The 17055-nt window shown below is 38.5% G+C and overlaps 1 protein-coding gene across 1 annotated transcript; it reads right to left on the bottom strand.

Moving 5' to 3' along the window:
• Nucleotides 1–596: 596 nt before the first annotated feature.
• On the bottom strand, nucleotides 597–7375 carry LOC126810262 (angiopoietin-4). Its single transcript, XM_050535287.2, has 3 exons — nucleotides 7027–7375; nucleotides 2275–2353; nucleotides 597–1348 (listed from the first exon to the last, which is right to left on the bottom strand). Exons 1-3 carry the CDS (start codon nucleotides 7315–7317, stop codon nucleotides 687–689), a joined length of 1032 nt encoding a protein of 343 aa, XP_050391244.1. The 5' UTR covers nucleotides 7318–7375; the 3' UTR covers nucleotides 597–686.
• Nucleotides 7376–17055: the final 9680 nt, after the last annotated feature.

Below are 17055 nucleotides of genomic sequence, written 5' to 3'. Positions count from 1 at the left end.
TCAAAAGTAGTCAGTGAAACCCAAACACAAAATTTCAAATAAAAATCTTTACAAACACTATTCAATACTATATTTCTATGTTATTTTTATTTGTACACATTAGATATTTCCCTTGTCAGTGATGCAGGACAGAGGGACTGACGAGGACAGTTGTCTAGTCGTTCGGATGAGACGAAAAACTGAGGTCGAGTGTACACATTGGCGTGCACGTAAAAGATCCCCTGACAGTTGGAATTCGATATAAGAGTAGGCCGTAGTGCCGCTGTCAGGGCAAAATTTCCCTCAAAGCACACTGTATGGCGTATGCCCGTCTTGACTAGCCCAGTTCGAAGTAAAACAGTAGGACGTTAAACCCAATTTCCTTTTTATTTACATTAGATATGACTTTCGAAACATGTATTAGATATTGAAGTTTAGTCGAAGACAAGTTTCGAATGTAGACATTGAAAGATTATTATACGGCAACTATCAGTTACCACCGTGGTAATGATAGGTATCGTAGGTAAAGCACGCCATGCTTACGGAATCAATCCATTGAACTTTGTATTGCAACTACAGATGATTAGGAACATTGACGTTTCTTGAGAATAGGGATAACTGTGTTAATGATGAAATGTAATACTAATGTTTATAAAAGTCAAGTTCCATCTAAGAACTGAATCCAAAATTTTGGAAAGTCCAGTATACTACTTCGTTAAGACGAATTTCACCATATTCAGTAATTCTCCATCTAGATTATCCAACCAGAACGTATCTGACGTAGAACCATCTACTGTGCCAGTTAGGAAACTTCTGCTACACTGAGGACTATCTTCGAACCACCAGCCACCTCCAAGCCTATTCGCACATTGATTGACGCCAGTATAATCATCATCATAAGTAGAGAATGGATTGCCAATTAAATTCAAACTTCCGGTCATTGAATCACCACAATCAGCGTGATCCGGAGAGGGTGTGGTAGAACTAGAACCAAAGCTGTATCCTGAGGATTTATTTCCTATCTGAAATCCTTCATAGTAGATCGAACAAGGGATCCAGGCAGTATTAAATACCATAATTTGTAGCCTGTACGTAGACGGTGAACCAAGCATAATATCAAGTAGAGTGTTGAATCCGATCCAATAATTCGAATCAAAGTTCCCAAACCTTTGTTCATATTCTGTAGTTGATCGATTAAAGTTGATAAAGCTACAATATCTTTTCCTGTGCATTAATAGGGTGCTTCCACCATTTCCGAAACCACACTTTACTTCAACGGGTTCTGCGGCAATCGTTGGTTTTATATACGTGGGAATATCTTTAATTTGAAAGCTCGAGTGGATATTCTTGTTATACGCATCTTTACAGTCTGTAAAGCAAAAACAAAACAAAACAAACATTAGGGTTTATTTTTCATTAATAATAATATATCCATTGGCTGTCCATTTCCGACTGACACTGTCTTAGTCGGCCACATGGAACTGGTCTCTCGGCTTAACAGTCCGTGGAAGGAATTGTGGCATAGACCGAGAACCCCCGAGACAACTCGGGTCCTTTGCGGACGAGACCAAAAGACGGATGCTACTTTCCAGGCAAATTTCACGTACAACAAAATTGATAATTACTATAATCTAGAAATTACTTAAATATTTTGCTGAGGCTAATACAAAAATTTTAAAAAATCGATAAACTTAAAAAAAAACTAATAATGCTACGTCCCCACTGTCGTGCAAATTATTACAATAGGATTGTCCCGGCCCTCGTGTTGTTACAATGGGGATCACGTGGCTAAGTGGGTAAGACGCTGGCTCGCTAGCCTGGAGGTCGTCGGGTGTTCGATCCCTGCATTGGCCGAGAAAGGTCATCCAGATTTTCCAGCGTGGTTTCCCCTTGTCAGTGATGCAGGACAGAGGGCCTGACAAGGACAGCTGTCTAGTCGTTCGGATGGGACGAAAAACCGAGTCCCGTGTATACATTGGCGTACACGTAAAAGATCCCTTGGCAGTTGGAATTCGATATAAGAGTAGGCCGTAGTGCCGCTGCCCGGGCAAAATTTCATTTCATTGTTGTTACAATATATTACTTAATGTCTCGCTCTTGCTACGAAGTTCCATACAGTGTAGAGTCCATGACTTGATCGACTCTAATCAGATATGCATACCCCATGAATTGGGGTGTGTATTTGAGCTTTTAACATACACACTCACTAAAGAGAATGCGTGTATTATGTGTTTGATTAAACATTTGTTTGAATGTTCGTACAGGCTATGCGGAAACAATATTACTAAATATTACCTTGGGCAACGTTCTGGCAGTTGTTACCATAGAAACCCACCGCACATGTGGTAGTATCATCTGCATTCCTTCCAATATTCTACAAATAGAATAGATAAATTTAGACCTTGGCTGGCTCAAGCTATGTCGGTTTAACTTTAAACAAATCTATGTAACTTTACGGATTCGTGGAACTTTGTACATTTCCAGAAAACGAGTTAACTATTGCACTACTAACATTTGCCTACCGGTGTCTGTGATTCTCCCAAAACGGGAAGTCCAAAAAATAAGGATAATGCGACTTAATGATCGGGGTGCCTTTATTTCCCGGGTATTTGTATTCTGATGTAAAAATTAGAACTCCCGAAAATTCACAAAAATGAAATTAAATGGGGTTTAACGTCCTACTGTTCTGCTCCTAACCTGGGCTAATGAAGACGGGCATACGCCATACAGTGTGCTATGAGGGAAATTTTTCCCGGGCAGCGGCGCTACGGCCTACTCTTATATCGAATTCAAGCTGCCAAGGGATCTTTTACGTGCACGCCAATGTATACACGGGACCTCGGTTTTTCGTCCCATCCGAAGGACTAGACAGCTGTCCTTGTCAGGCCCTCGATCCTGCATCAGTGACAAGGGGAAACCACGCCGGAAAATCTGGATGAACTTTCTCGGCAAATGCAGGGATCGAACACCCGACCTCCAGGCTAGCGAGCCAGCGAAAATTCACAACTAAACGAAGAAATGTTATATGATAATACGAGAAGGCGTCTATTTTAAATGGGGAGCCACGGTGGCTAAGTGAGTAAGACAGGAGATCGCGGGTTCGATCCAGGTGTTGGCCGAGAAAGTTCATTGGGATCTTCCAAGGTTGTTTCAACCTCTTAGGGTGCAGGATGGAGGGGCTAGCAAAGGACAGCGGTCTAGTCGTTTGGATGAGACGTAAAAGATCCCTTGGCAGTTGGAATTCAATATAAGAGTAGGCTGTAGCGCCACCGTCCGGGCAAAATGTCTCTTATAGCACACTGTGTGACGTATGTCCATCACCATTATACCAATCGGAGCAGAACAGTTTGGACGTTTCATTTCATTTTTTCTATACACATATCCATCCAGCAAGACTTGCGGCTTACCCCTCTGAGAAATTACGAATTCGACTTCACGAAGTCCCGCCATATACACATGAAACAATGTTATTGTTAATAAATAAATAAACTAATATTTCTACTTTGAAAATACACAAACTAATTGTTATAAAAGAAATCTAATAAGATAACTAAATGTTTGACTGAATGATAGTGAACTTGAAGAATAAATGAACAAAATTTCGTTCGTTCGTTCGTTTCTGGGGTTTTACGTCCACTTCCACCTAAGGTGATATCGTAGTCAAGGATGTTTCCTAAGAAACTTACTGGAGGAAGCCGTATGGATTATGCTTTGGTCCAGTTTAATTTGAGACATAGTGTCTTAGCAGGGAATGCCAAAGTTAAAAATCTCATCGAAAGGAGCGAACAAAATTTGATGATGATGATGAGTTAGTTGTATTTTACGTATTTTACGTCCGCTTCCACCGAGGTGATATCGCAGACAAAATTTGAAACAATTCATCTTATATAGATAAGCAAGTATTAAACTCAATGTTATCTCCAAATATTACAAATATTTGTCAAAACAAAAATGTACTCTGAGTTGATGTTTTTGCTTTGATGTTAAAAAACAAGCTATATTATAATGAATAAGCTATTTTAACAATAATCATTACCTTAATTAGATCTCTTAATCAGTGGAACAGTTCATTGCTGATTATTTGGGGGTCAGGATTTTGAGGGTAATAAAATTTGTAGTCGAAATGGGGTGTAGTCGAAATGGGACGTAGTCGAAATGGGAGTGAACCAAAAATTGTTAGTATAATCAGACAGGAATCATTAAGTAGGTGTTATGTTACTGAGAACGGGCCGTTTGTTGCGTTCTATATTGAGGGAATCCTGTGCGCAAGATTCTACTACAATACGTAAGGGTTGGGGGGGGGGGGGGTGTTTACTCGCTTGGCTGTTTCGTTCTCAATTATCCTAAAAATAAATTAGTCTCTAAATCAGATGAGGTTGTGCAACATGTATGTTTATTTCCAGAGTGAATATATATGTCGCACTCTGCTTGAGTTTATATACATGTTGGTAACCAGGTCTGATTTAGAGCGTCCTAGGATTAACTCATTAAACAATTAGCACAATAGATTTAATTATAAGAATACAGTTTGAATGAGCTTAAGTTATATATCTCTAGACGTTTTGGTAATTAAAACAATTAGATTAATTTACAACTAATCTATCAAGACTATAAGACTATAAGAAATGTGTAATAATAAAATATATGTATATACGAAATGAACATGTGTAGTAATAATAAAATATATATAAAACTTTAAATACATAATATTTCACAATTAATGTTGTATGTACATGTAGAGTTATACTTTACTCTATCACATTACTAACGTGTTAAAACCGTGACTATTGGTTGATATATACGTGATTATAAGCTCTGTTTGTGTATTCAATAGTGATGGGTGTTATATTTTACTTAATTGTTACTCTATACATAACTCTACTGCCAGGATTTTTAAATGTATGGCGGTATATTAGATTCAAAATTCTAACATGCTATCGTCTAATTTCTTACTTCCATTCATGTAATTTCTAACTTCCATTCATGTAATTTCTAAATTAAGACAATGTATAATCCAACTTCTTTATTTGTTCAATGTAAATTTTAATTCTGTTTCATCTTATTTCTATTATTAAGACGAAAAATGTCTACTTCATTGTCGCTTTACATGTTAAACATGAACGTCAAACAAATTTAGAATTTTGATACTTCTACCTAGCAACCGTCATTATGACGTCGTTTGGTGTCGCCACCGTGTGCTCAATTTGGCGATTGAGCACCTGATCGGACCATTCTGTTGATAAAAATGACTCGCTCTTCGTCAGGTTGAATGGCTTGGCGGAGTATTAAAATTGAATACATCGAGAGAGAGAGAGTGAGAGAGAGAGGGGGTTTAACGTCCACGCGACACAAACTAAGTCATTTCGGGACTAATGTATGGCTCAATTTTATTTTAATAATTCATTCGCTTGCGTGTAGGATCTTTAGCAGTGGGAGGAACCTGGAGGACTCGGAGAAGAAAACCCATGAGGTTGGACAGGCGAACATACTCCTTGGCACGTACAACCGGGAAATCGAAACCACACCAGTTGACTCGATAACAGACCTTATGATACAAAGCGCACGTGCTAACCATTCGGCCATCCAACCCCCCAAACAACATCGAACGTGATATGGTTTGCAAATACTGTTTCAAATATAAGCTAAACAGCATTTTCTTATTTTTATTTACGGCAAGTGCAGGATTTGGAGAATTTTATTTGATTTTTTTTTTTACAATTGAGCCAATTATTATTTATATACTGTACGGTCTATATTAACACAGGGTACAATTTTATGGATACACAATTACTGAGTTTAATACTCGACGTTTCGACGAGGATACACTCGTCTTTATCAAGCCCGTCTCTCTCTCTCTCTCTCTCTCTCAGCAAATTTCAGTCCAACCTTCAACCCGACGAAGGACGAGTCGTTTATATCAACATAATGGTCCCGACCAGGTGCGCAATCACCCAATGAGCACGCAGTGGCGACACCAAACGACTTCATAATGATGGCTGCTAGGTAGAATGTAAAAATTCTAAATTCGTTGATGTTGGTGTTAAACGTGTAAAGCATCAATGAAGAAGACGTTTTTCGTCTAAATAATAGAAATAATATGAAACAGAATTAAAATTTACACTGTACAAATATAGAAGTTGGATTATACATTGTCTTAATTTAAAAGTTACATGCATAGAAGTTAGAAATTACATGAATAGAAGTTAAAAAATACACGAACAGAAGTTAGAAGTTAGACGAAAGCATTTTAGAATTTTGAATCTAATATACCGCCATATAAATGTGTAAATGACACTACAGCTCCTAAATAGTTTTGTGGAATCCGTTACCGGTTCAGTTGCGTCAAAATCGTCATTCAAGAACATTTAAAACTCACTATTTTCAGTCAAGTTATAGCCTAACTATGGCACGGGGGGGGGGGGGGCTAAAGACTTTTTCTGAAGATCTATTTTGCCAAGCGGCACTAACACATTTTTTTGTGGAGATTTGGCGCTATAGAAATGGACACGGACATTGAGTCCATTGGGTTTTGTTCTTATGTCAATCTGATTATTATTTCGTTTCGTTTTTTTATAGTTCAAAATTTCGTTTTATTTGTATTTACTACACTTTGATCTGGAAGAGTTGTTATATAACCGGCAATGTGGATGATATGAGAGATAAGCCATTGAAACGATCTGTTACGGCGAGGTTTTGGCGTGAGGTGCACGGAACTTTGGGTAAACCATTAAGCTAGAACCTACTCTATTGCACTGATAAGCACCCCCCACTATTTCCCCATCCTAACGACTAGATACTAGATGAAGATGACGAATGATTAAGACTAAAATGCGTGTAGGAAAGGCTAATGCCGTGTAATTAATATTATACACTTTGAACTGAGGCCTCTAGATCTCCAGGTTCAAAGTTTCAGCCTATCAAGCCTTCTTATATGGGCACATCTAGTAATATCACCAGTTATAATACTCACCTTTCTATAACAGGTACAACTAGTATAATCACCTGATAGAATACAATGTTGATATAATATACATGTTGAATACTCACCTTTCTGTAACAAGTACAACTAGTAGAATCACCTGATATAATACAATCAGTACCATGTTGATATAAAGTACATGTTGATTTAGACGAACAGAAAACAAATCGTCGACATTCAGCATTCTCACCACAAGAAATTCCACAATCTAGACTGGAATGAGTAGTAGTTGATAACAGAAACTCGTTGTCCTTGCACGTATCTGTAATAATCTTGGTTTCCGAATAGTCAGAAGATGGGTGGGTTTGAACTACATAAAATATCGTCGACACGATGCTTAAATACAGCAACAGGATCATATTTTATAATTCACTTTTGTCCTTTTAAAATTATTACATTAAAATACACCAATGTTCATGCCGGGGATCCCGCGATTAGGTTTGCTCCGACTCGCGCCGATATTAAGTCGTTTTATGGATATTAACCGTTAATTCCACTGCTGTTTGTTCTCAAGAGTGATGTTGATTATTGGCACGTAGTCACAATGAATTTCAATAGACAGATGATTTATTAAAGATAAATTATTATAATCGATCTAGAAAACATTCAATATTGATCGGTGTAATTGTTTGAAGGGATGTATAAAAGACAGAGATAAACATCTAAGGAGATGTTACCCCTGTTCCAGCCGGAAAATATCTACTGTGACCGAGACTGAAAGATATTGTGTGCTAAATAACAATTCAATATCCCAATGTTAAACCTAAAACAAAATATTGATTGATTTTAATTCAATACAGGCCAATAATTCAATGAAAAAATAATAGAATCGCAAGAAATGCAAATTTGATCTGTGTACCATACACACAGCGGGATACAAATGTCCAATCAAGTATGTCAAAATTAAAAAAAAAAACAACAACTCCTAAACAATTCACTCTGATTTCGAGTCCCGTCTTCATTAGTCGAGTCGGAGGAGAACAGTAGGCCGTTAAACCCCATTTCATTTCGATTTTGATTCATAAAAGGCCAATAATGCAGTCAAACATTAACTGAATCCAACGAAACACTATATTGATGTGCAGCTGAGTAGTGTACTAAATTTAAATCAAATATGCCAACGATTAATTTAAAACAACTTTCTAGAATACAAAAACAAATGGAACAGCGAGACGTTCGTAACCCCCTTCGGTTTCAGTAAGGCCATTTAAGATTGTCGAGATAATCATACAAAATGATTCCATTCAGTGTCACACACTGCTCAATAATAACCCCGTCAGACCGGTCCCGTGTACATATTGGCGTGCACGTAAAATATCCCTTAGCAGTTGGAATTCTATATAAGAGTAGGTCGTAGTGCCGCTGCTCGGGCAAAATTTCCCTCATAACACACTGTATGGCGTATGCCTGTCTTCATTAGCCCAGTATAGGAGCAGAACAGTAGGACGTTAAACCCCATTTCATTTCATTTCATTTCCCGTCAGACTAGGGTGACGTCCTTAATGTGCTGCTACGTTGACGGAAAATGGTCCCGGGGCGCGTCAAGGTCGCCATAAGCGTGGTGGAAATGTCAGATATCGCACTGTGGTCTTCATGGTTGCCAAGTCACGGTGTTTGTTTTGAGCGTGTTCAAAACAAACGTCAACGTTCTGCGATATGACCTGGAAAGCTGTCAGAACGCGAATTCTTTTCAAGTTTGTAATTTTTTTGAACATTTTATCGCGTTGTGTTCACGTTTGCCGGCGACTTTGTGAATTATCTGGTCACCGTACAGTCGCAGCAGAACAGTAAGCACGTCTCCCAGTCTGATGGGGGCATAACCAAGTGTTTCAGGTTACAAAAATGAATTTCTGGATATGACTCTCTGAATTAATCACAAAACGTTTACGTTTCTCGTGGGGGTTCATATAGCTAACGCATTGTTGTTGATCAATTGCATACGGCAAAAGTAACCCAATAGAGACTTTTGGCAAACGTAAATTATTGGTCCGTATTGCGTATCCGTAACGATTTTGCGTGTGCCGTCATCAATGCGTGTGTATTTCTCATACTTGATACGGCACACGGATACGGCAGCACGTATGGAACAGCTTTCATACGGAAAAGGTCCGTATAACATCGTCATCTTTTTACCGTATGTTTTGCTACTTTTAGACGCTGAAATGTTGTGCCGTAGCATTTTATGAATGTGTATCCTAGAACACGAAGGTGTGTATTTGACGTGATTTTAACCATGGCAAAGACTGCAGGAATTTAATTATTACTTTTGATGAGCTTTTCATATGTTTCCTGTCTGTCGGCACGCTGGTTGATCTACGTGCTAAATTTAGGGAGGTGGGACCTTGCAAATCTGTAAAAGGGGTATATACTTTCTGAGATGATACATTCATGAAGATTTTTAATAAGATTCGACACTATATTTTTTAAAAAAAATTGTAAATAACTCAGCGACTGTCGAACGACTTCACTCTCGTCAGGAATTTGTAGGCTAGGTACTTGACTAGTACTGATGTTGATCTTGGTAGATAACTGCCATTATGCTGTAATAAACTACGCTCAGCTCAGCTACCCATACGTACGCGGCGCGAAGTCTGCCGAAGCTCTAAAACTAATTAACGCAACGTATCACGTGACGATACGGATACGTTATACGGATGGGAAAAATTCCACTTGCCAAAAGTCTCTAATATTTCAAATGAATCTATACCTACGTATAGTATAATCGGAAAGCTAAAGATTGATAACATCGATACTATCCCTTTAAGTTCAGTTTACCCGGAACTACCTTAGTTTATTTTTGTTTTGTTTTTGAAAAATAGGTTTATTTTAATTTCATTAAATTAGTAAACATTGTCCATGAACGAATTTGCAGTAAAAAAAAGTTTAATTTTGCAAAATTATCTGAATCATCTAACGTCACCAAGACAATGTCAATCAACTAATCGGCGTTATAGGAACTTTGTTTTTATCTTAACTGTGATTTTTACTGTCAATAAAGTAATGAAGTGTATATAATTAGCCTATGTTTGTTTGATCAGCACTGCGCTAATCACAAAATGAAACATCAGTAGCTCTTCAACTGTATGTGACGTTATTTTTTAAAAAAAAAAAAATCTAGATTCTATTTTTTTTTTCTTTTGGAGGTCAGTTCATTCAGATTTTCCGGCGTGGTTTCCCCTTGTTAGTGATGCAGGATGGTGGGCCTGACAAGGACAGCTGTCTAGTCGTTCAGATGGGACGAAAAACCGAGGTCGCGTGTACAGATTGGCGTGCACGTAAAAGATCCCTTGTCAGTTGGAATTCGATATAAGAGTAGGCCGTTGCGCCGCTGCCCGGGCAAAATTTCCCTCATAGCCCACTGTATGGCGCATGCCCGTCTTCATTAGCCCAGGACGTTAAACCCCATTTCATTTCATTTCTTTTGGAGGTGGTGTGTGTGTGGGGGGGGAGGGGGCATCGGTTTCAAGCACGCGCTTTAGACCATAACATCTGTCATTGAGTCGTGGTCTGGACTCACCGCTTGTACGTGGCAAGAAGTAAGATTGCATGTGAAACCTCGTTGGTTTTCTCCATGTACTCATGTCCCCCCCCCCCCCCCCCACACACACACACTGCTACAGACGCCTACACGCAAGCGATTTATTGCATTAAGGTTGATCCATATGTTTTTCGCGACATGACCTTATTTGTATCTAGTGGACATTCAACTCCATTTCATGAGTTTAAATGACTTAAACAAGGTTAAAGGCTTAATATTAGTGATTCTATCAACGGTCAATGCATAGCGCCTTGAGTATGCATATTAACATAGATCTGTGCGCGGTATACATATTCTAAGAAAAAAAATATAAATATCTTTTACCCATGAACTGGGAACAGTGCACCCTGTGTACAAAGCAATGTTACAAGATTTGTCTCATAGTTGCATCAACTGCATATGCAAATTGACCTAACAACTAGTCCCGAGTGCTCGGCATTTTCGGGTGTTTTTTCCTTGTCGGTGGTTCAGTAGCGAGGGCATAGCATGGAACATTGTCTAGTCATTGGGATGGGAAGAACAACAGAGTTTGCGTGTGCACATTGGCGTGTATATAAAAGAACCCTAGACTGTTGGAATTCGAAATAAGAATGGGTCGTAGCGCCGTTGTCCCGGTACAATTTCCCGGATAGCACACTGTCTGGCATATGTATTTCTTCGTTATTCTTCGTCTTATTTGGCACAGACGGTCTGTTACGGCGAGTTCTTAGCGTGCGATGTACGTTAAAATATTGCTTTTTATTGGATACATTTTATCTGTTAACTTCCCGGTTAATCGAGAGCCAGACAGCCGTATGAATGGGGCTTAACCTATTTGTTATGGCCAGCTCAATTTTTGTCAAGGTTGCTGAGATGTAAATAAGGTTAGGGCACGTGATTGTTGGCGAAATGGTAGGCTCTGGTTAGGGTAAGCCCTGTTTACATCTCGTAACCTATGACGAAAAATTGAGAGAGAGAGAGAGAGAGAGAGAGAGAGAGAGAGAGAGGGAGGGTCCACTCGACACAGCCTAGGTCATTTCGGGACTAACACATTGTCCAATTTTTTTTCAATAATTCGCTTGTGCGTTTGGTCTTTAGCATTGGGAGGAAAAAACTCCACGAGATTGGATAGGCGACCCTACTCCTTGTCACGTGCAACCAGTCGACTCAATGACAGACCTTATGATACAGCGCGCACGTGCTAACCATTCGGTCATCCAACCCCCCCACGACAAATTGAGCTGACCTTATCATTTAACACTAACCGTATTAATGGCATGGTTCCACGTGCCAGGAATTTGTCCTGTTACTAGTTCCAATGAAACCTGATACTTCTTCACTAGTGGGAATTATTTTTATAGTTTTCCGTACATCAAGTCTTCATACGATTTATTTCTGTTTATGGACTATTCGTGTTTATACATTCCTTGTGTTTATCACGTACATTATTTATAGTTCTCTACCTGGTTGTTCAATAACATCGATCATCTGAGATACAAATAATTTTATAGCAAATTCTTAATTATGCTTACTGTCTGTCTAACACACTTATTTCTATAAAATCAATTCCTGTAACTTAGCTGGTTTTTACTAACGTTTCTTATATCAACATTGCCTAACATGTATTTCTTATCAGTTTATCCCCATAACACAAATATTGATTCATTGTCTTCATCTTCAAAAACTAACTTTAATTATCACAGGCATATTGTTTTAGCTCTGTATATAGACTCCACGTTGATTATCTAATATCTATAGCTTTGTTATTTTTGCGACAAGATTCATGTAAAAGTTAAACAGAGAAAATATAAGTATTTATAAATGTTTACTAATCAAGGGCATTATATGACGAATTACATACATTATTTTTTGATACAAATCTAATTTTATTGACGATTATCATTTCGCTAAGGGCAGTGCTCATCCTATCATTGTCCAAATGCTTTACATCGAATATGAAAGTTGTTTTTTTACAAACTGTAGTCTCTATCGCGAAAAGGGGGGGGGGGGATAACTCCGGAACGCCAAATATTGCTAAAGTTCGTTTTCTTATGACGCGAATGTTTCATTTGTATATGCCAGATTTATAGCCTTTGATCGTTTTAAAAATCTGTGTCGACGCTCTAGGTACCAAACTGATCAACCAATTGTTTACTTACTGATACGGTCATGAGACAAAGGTGGATATTGATTTTCAAGAATTTCCGATAAATAATTCAAGAGTTATGTCCCTTGACGAAATGTATCCACAATGTTTAAGGTTCCATGCCACATAGGTCTAAACTGCGAAAGGATAATCTCTATCGTGTGCACAGGCCTCTGCGCGCATACGCCCACGCCAGGGATCGAAATAAGTATCTTTAACTTTATGAAACGATTCTTCACATTCTACAAAAATAAGGGTAAAAATATATACTGAGCGCCATGGAAAACGCATCACTTTTTTTTTCCCAAATATTTTATTCATAGGTGGTTTTGTATGTATAATATTATGCAATACTATGTACTATTGTTTCACACACAGCTCCCAAACGCAAAACATATCGGCCCGTGTGCACAAAAACAAATTGCACGAGATGCACATGAAAAACCCAATATTCACGTGCAGCATTGTGTGTGAGCACTTTAAAAGAATGCATGTTTTCAACTTAATGTGCAGTACATGAACTGTGAAACGTCAACCTGTCGTAATTTGTTGTTGGACGTGTGAAGGAATCGAGCTAGAGATGCCGAGACTTACTGAAAATCAACGGAATGAAGCCATGTGAATGTCCAGGGCTGGGATGTCTGCACGTGCTATTGCCAGACATTTCAATTGTCATCAGTCCACTATTGTAAGGTTGGTGGAACGTGTTCGAGTTACTGGATCAACACGTGACCGTCAACGTCCTGGTCCACAACGCGTTACAACCCAGGCTCAAGACCGCTACACCCGGTCACTCATCTGCGTGACAGATTCCGCCCAGCGACTCGAACAGGTGCAGCAGTCGTCGGAAGACAAGGACCAGTAAGTGCCAACACGGTAAGACGTCGTCTAAGAGAAGTAGGACTCCATGCACGACGACCTTATGTTGGAGCTATCCACAGGGATCATCAAGGTCAGCGGCGTTTGATATGGGCTCAAGGACACCAGACATGGAGAAAAGTAGACTGGCTTAGTGTGCTCTTCAGTGATGAGAGTCGCTTTCATCTTTATCACGCTGATGGCCGTCAACGTGTGTGGGACGTCTTGGGGAACGTCTTGCAGACTGCTGCCTCTTCGAAACTAATCGATGGGGTGGGGGTAGTGTAATGGTGTGGGGAGGCTTCACATTTCATCACCGGACCGCCCTACACATTTTCAGGGGTCGCGTTAATGCCGTAGCCTACCGTGATGATGGCCCGTGGAGGGCACACGCGCTACTGACATCTGTGTCGTACTTGCATTGCTGAGTCGGAAGTCATTTTCCAAGGCGCCTAGTACACATATGATATTTTTTTTTAAAAACGTAATCCGCATACTTGTGAATTGTTGGGTTACAAGCACACTGGTGGATCTCGGTAGTGTCATATGAGCCCCTCAGACGCCACGCCACAGAATCCGGGACGTTATCTGCTGTAATGACAAGGAGAGGTGGAAGCCAGAAATGGTGACAAATGAATCGTGCTTAACGTCCTCTCGATATAAATCAGGCCAGCTCGGTCAGGGGCGCTGATGATGTGCTGTTCTCCCATCATGACATTTTTTGAAATTCTAGTATAGAAGCAATGAAGTTTTCTTGTTTTACCAGTTAAACCCCGTCAGATCCAAAATGCGAGATCATTTAACATCCTGGCCAGAAGGTGTCCCATAGAGTTGATTATTATGGACTTGTGAGAATAAATGTTTATATAATAATTTATATAGAATTTGAAACCCGACAAGGATCGACCCGTAATAAGCTGATTTCGCTGTAAAGATGTCGGTGACGATGTTTTAAAAGCACATTCCGTCTGGCGATATTAAATACATGAAAACCACTTGCCAGAAGCTGATTTGGCTGTAAAGATGGCGGTGACGGTGTTTTTAAAACACATTCCGCCCAAAGATAATAAATACAGATAATACCTGTTTCACAATAACCCGGTTGGAGATCATGTATAGAGTTGCACCAATGTACATCGTGACCAGAAGTCGAGTATGTGTGATAGTGTTTGAGATACAATCTATGTCACATACAATGTATGTGCTTTACATTCCCTGGGTTTAGCTGCCACGCATTGCTTATTTGGCGCAAAATTCGATTTTGTTCGAAGAACAACGTAAACATTTCATTCTTGGTGGATGAATGAGAACTAACTCACTAGCGAAATAAAATCGCTTAAGAAATCATTAGGCGTGGTGTTATGCAGTAATTCAGTCCATAACTGATGTGCCTTGGGAAGTCGATAAAACATTACTAGCCGCAATACAACTAAATACTACCCAATACCACCTCAATATTGTAAAAAACTAACAGAATACTTCAACCAAATAAAATTCTTAGAAAACTTGCAAAAATGTACGGCGAAAGTGACGGCCAATATCTCGACCGTTCAATTACCTCCCTTGGTCATCCACTACTAACAAATTAACCCATGATGGAGGGTAAATTGGACCAAAGTCTATTCCTAACGTGGTTTAGATTATATGGGTTACAAGCTATTCCTGTTCCTCAATACCTTTAAATTTCTTATTAAAATATTGTTTAAAAGAATTATATTTATAAACGGCGAGCATGTTGGACTCAAGTTGGGTCTAGTGTACCGCTGACCATTAACCCTTGCTATCAGAAATCAATCCATTTCTGTAAAAACATAATGGGGCATTTTCCTAAAAATCAGATAAATGATTAATTTTATTACCCAATATTACCCCAAATAGGATAAAAATACAATTATTTTAAATAACAACACGTTTATTTCTGGAAACTAAATTATTTATTCAATGTTTAGCCGTTTTATTTATCTCTGATGCTATTCAAATGTTTGCACATTTAATTGGAATAAACTAATCGATATTGAAGTAATTGAAGAATTCTGTCTGTTTTGGTTAATAAAAAGATAGTATATGGTTTGTATGTTGTAGTATTAGGGTATAATTGGGAGATATTTGGTCATATTTGGCTATACTTTTAAACGTTAGATCTACCGGACACTGATATTATCAATGTACTTTTCCAGTTTTAACTATCAAAATCGTAAAAGCTTTTTTTTTTTATTTAATTGAAGTATTTTCACAGTTAAAAGGTATTATGTCGTGGTATTTGGTAGTATTTAATTAGTATTAAGTAAATCGTCATGCTGAGTTACTACAATCCAACTTAAGAAGTATAATTGCTTGACATAATCACCGAAGACGTAGGATAGTAATGCTTGTTTTCCAATTTAATTGGACTTATTAAAGGGACAATAACACTCTTGCTGGCTTGACAGCTCCAGAAAATAAAAAAATAACCTTATTCTAAGTACTAGATGTGTTAGTGTCTTAACTGTTGTGTAAATTATCCATTAAATCCTATTTTACTTGTACAGAGGGTTCCAAAATATTTTTCAATCCAAGTCACATTTGAAAAGCTTTACGTCAGACTTTTCAAATCATTTAGTTGAATTTTTCCAATTTTTTAAATTAGGTATGTTAAGATGAAATGTGTATCATCAATCAATTGGAATATTGTAAAATAGTACAATTTGTTGACCAGAATAAAGATTGGGACATATTATTCAATTACAACAAGAGTGGTATTGCGCCTTTAATAAAGGGAGACTATGTCTATGTGCTGGCCCAGTTTCAGACCACAATTAATGATACTTTTTTTTAAAAAACATTATATCAGTTCAATTTACCGCACAGCCACCAAGCTCCCTATTTAGCACAGACCATGTTAAAAAAATGGTGTTAACCTGCAAAGATCAGAGTTGTACTTGATCTAAGTTCAGATTACCATGGAGCATGTTTTAACCTATAATTATATGGCCATCAACTGAGATAATTATTGATACATCATCTATTGTAGCTTACACTTATGGGCATATCTAAGCTTCCGGGTCCTCCGGTTTCCTCCCACTGCTAAAGAACCCTACGCGCAAGCGAATTATTGAAATAAAATTAAACCGTATGTTAGTCCCGAAATGACCTAGTTTGTGTCGAGTGGACGTTAAACCCCATTTCTCTCTCTCTCTACATATCTAAGCTACCGGTTAAAGACAAACATAACGTATCTTCAGGTATCTAAACAATTGACATGAATGATTAGATAACATCGTGTGAATGTGTGTGTCATTTTCCAGCGTAACACTAATAATCAACAAAGAATTTATAACATTATCAAAGTAATCAACACAGACCGGCGCTTGCGAGTTTTAATCTCACCGATAATTGATTGGTGATTGCTTGTTAATCTTTTCTGGCTTCACACCCATTGAGTGTTAATCTCACCGATAATTGGATGCTTCACACCCACCGATTGAAGTACGGATTATACGGTGTCGATTCAATGGAAATTATGTGACGGGACGGCTGATTGGTGTCGTAATCCGGAACATACAGAATCCGGATTTACCAGCTATTTATTGGCTGAAG

The sequence above is a fragment of the Patella vulgata genome, chromosome 2 (genome assembly GCF_932274485.2).
Source record: "Patella vulgata chromosome 2, xgPatVulg1.2, whole genome shotgun sequence".
In the NCBI taxonomy this organism is placed as follows: domain Eukaryota; kingdom Metazoa; phylum Mollusca; class Gastropoda; family Patellidae; genus Patella; species Patella vulgata.
The sequence above is the reverse complement of the archived record's forward strand: the minus strand, read 5'-3'. Positions and strand labels throughout refer to the sequence as shown.

Bases quoted from the DNA above. Each gene is read 5' to 3' on its own strand.
- LOC126810262 (XM_050535287.2), bottom strand. From the start codon at position 7,317: ATGATCCTGTTGCTGTATTTAAGCATCGTGTCGACGATATTTTATGTA. The intron at 2,354-7,026 runs GTGAGTATTCAA...TTCTATTTGTAG, and splicing joins GTTGTACTTGTTACAGAAAG to AATATTGGAAGGAATGCAGA. The intron at 1,349-2,274 runs GTAATATTTAGT...TTTGCTTTACAG, and splicing joins CTGCCAGAACGTTGCCCAAG to ACTGTAAAGATGCGTATAAC.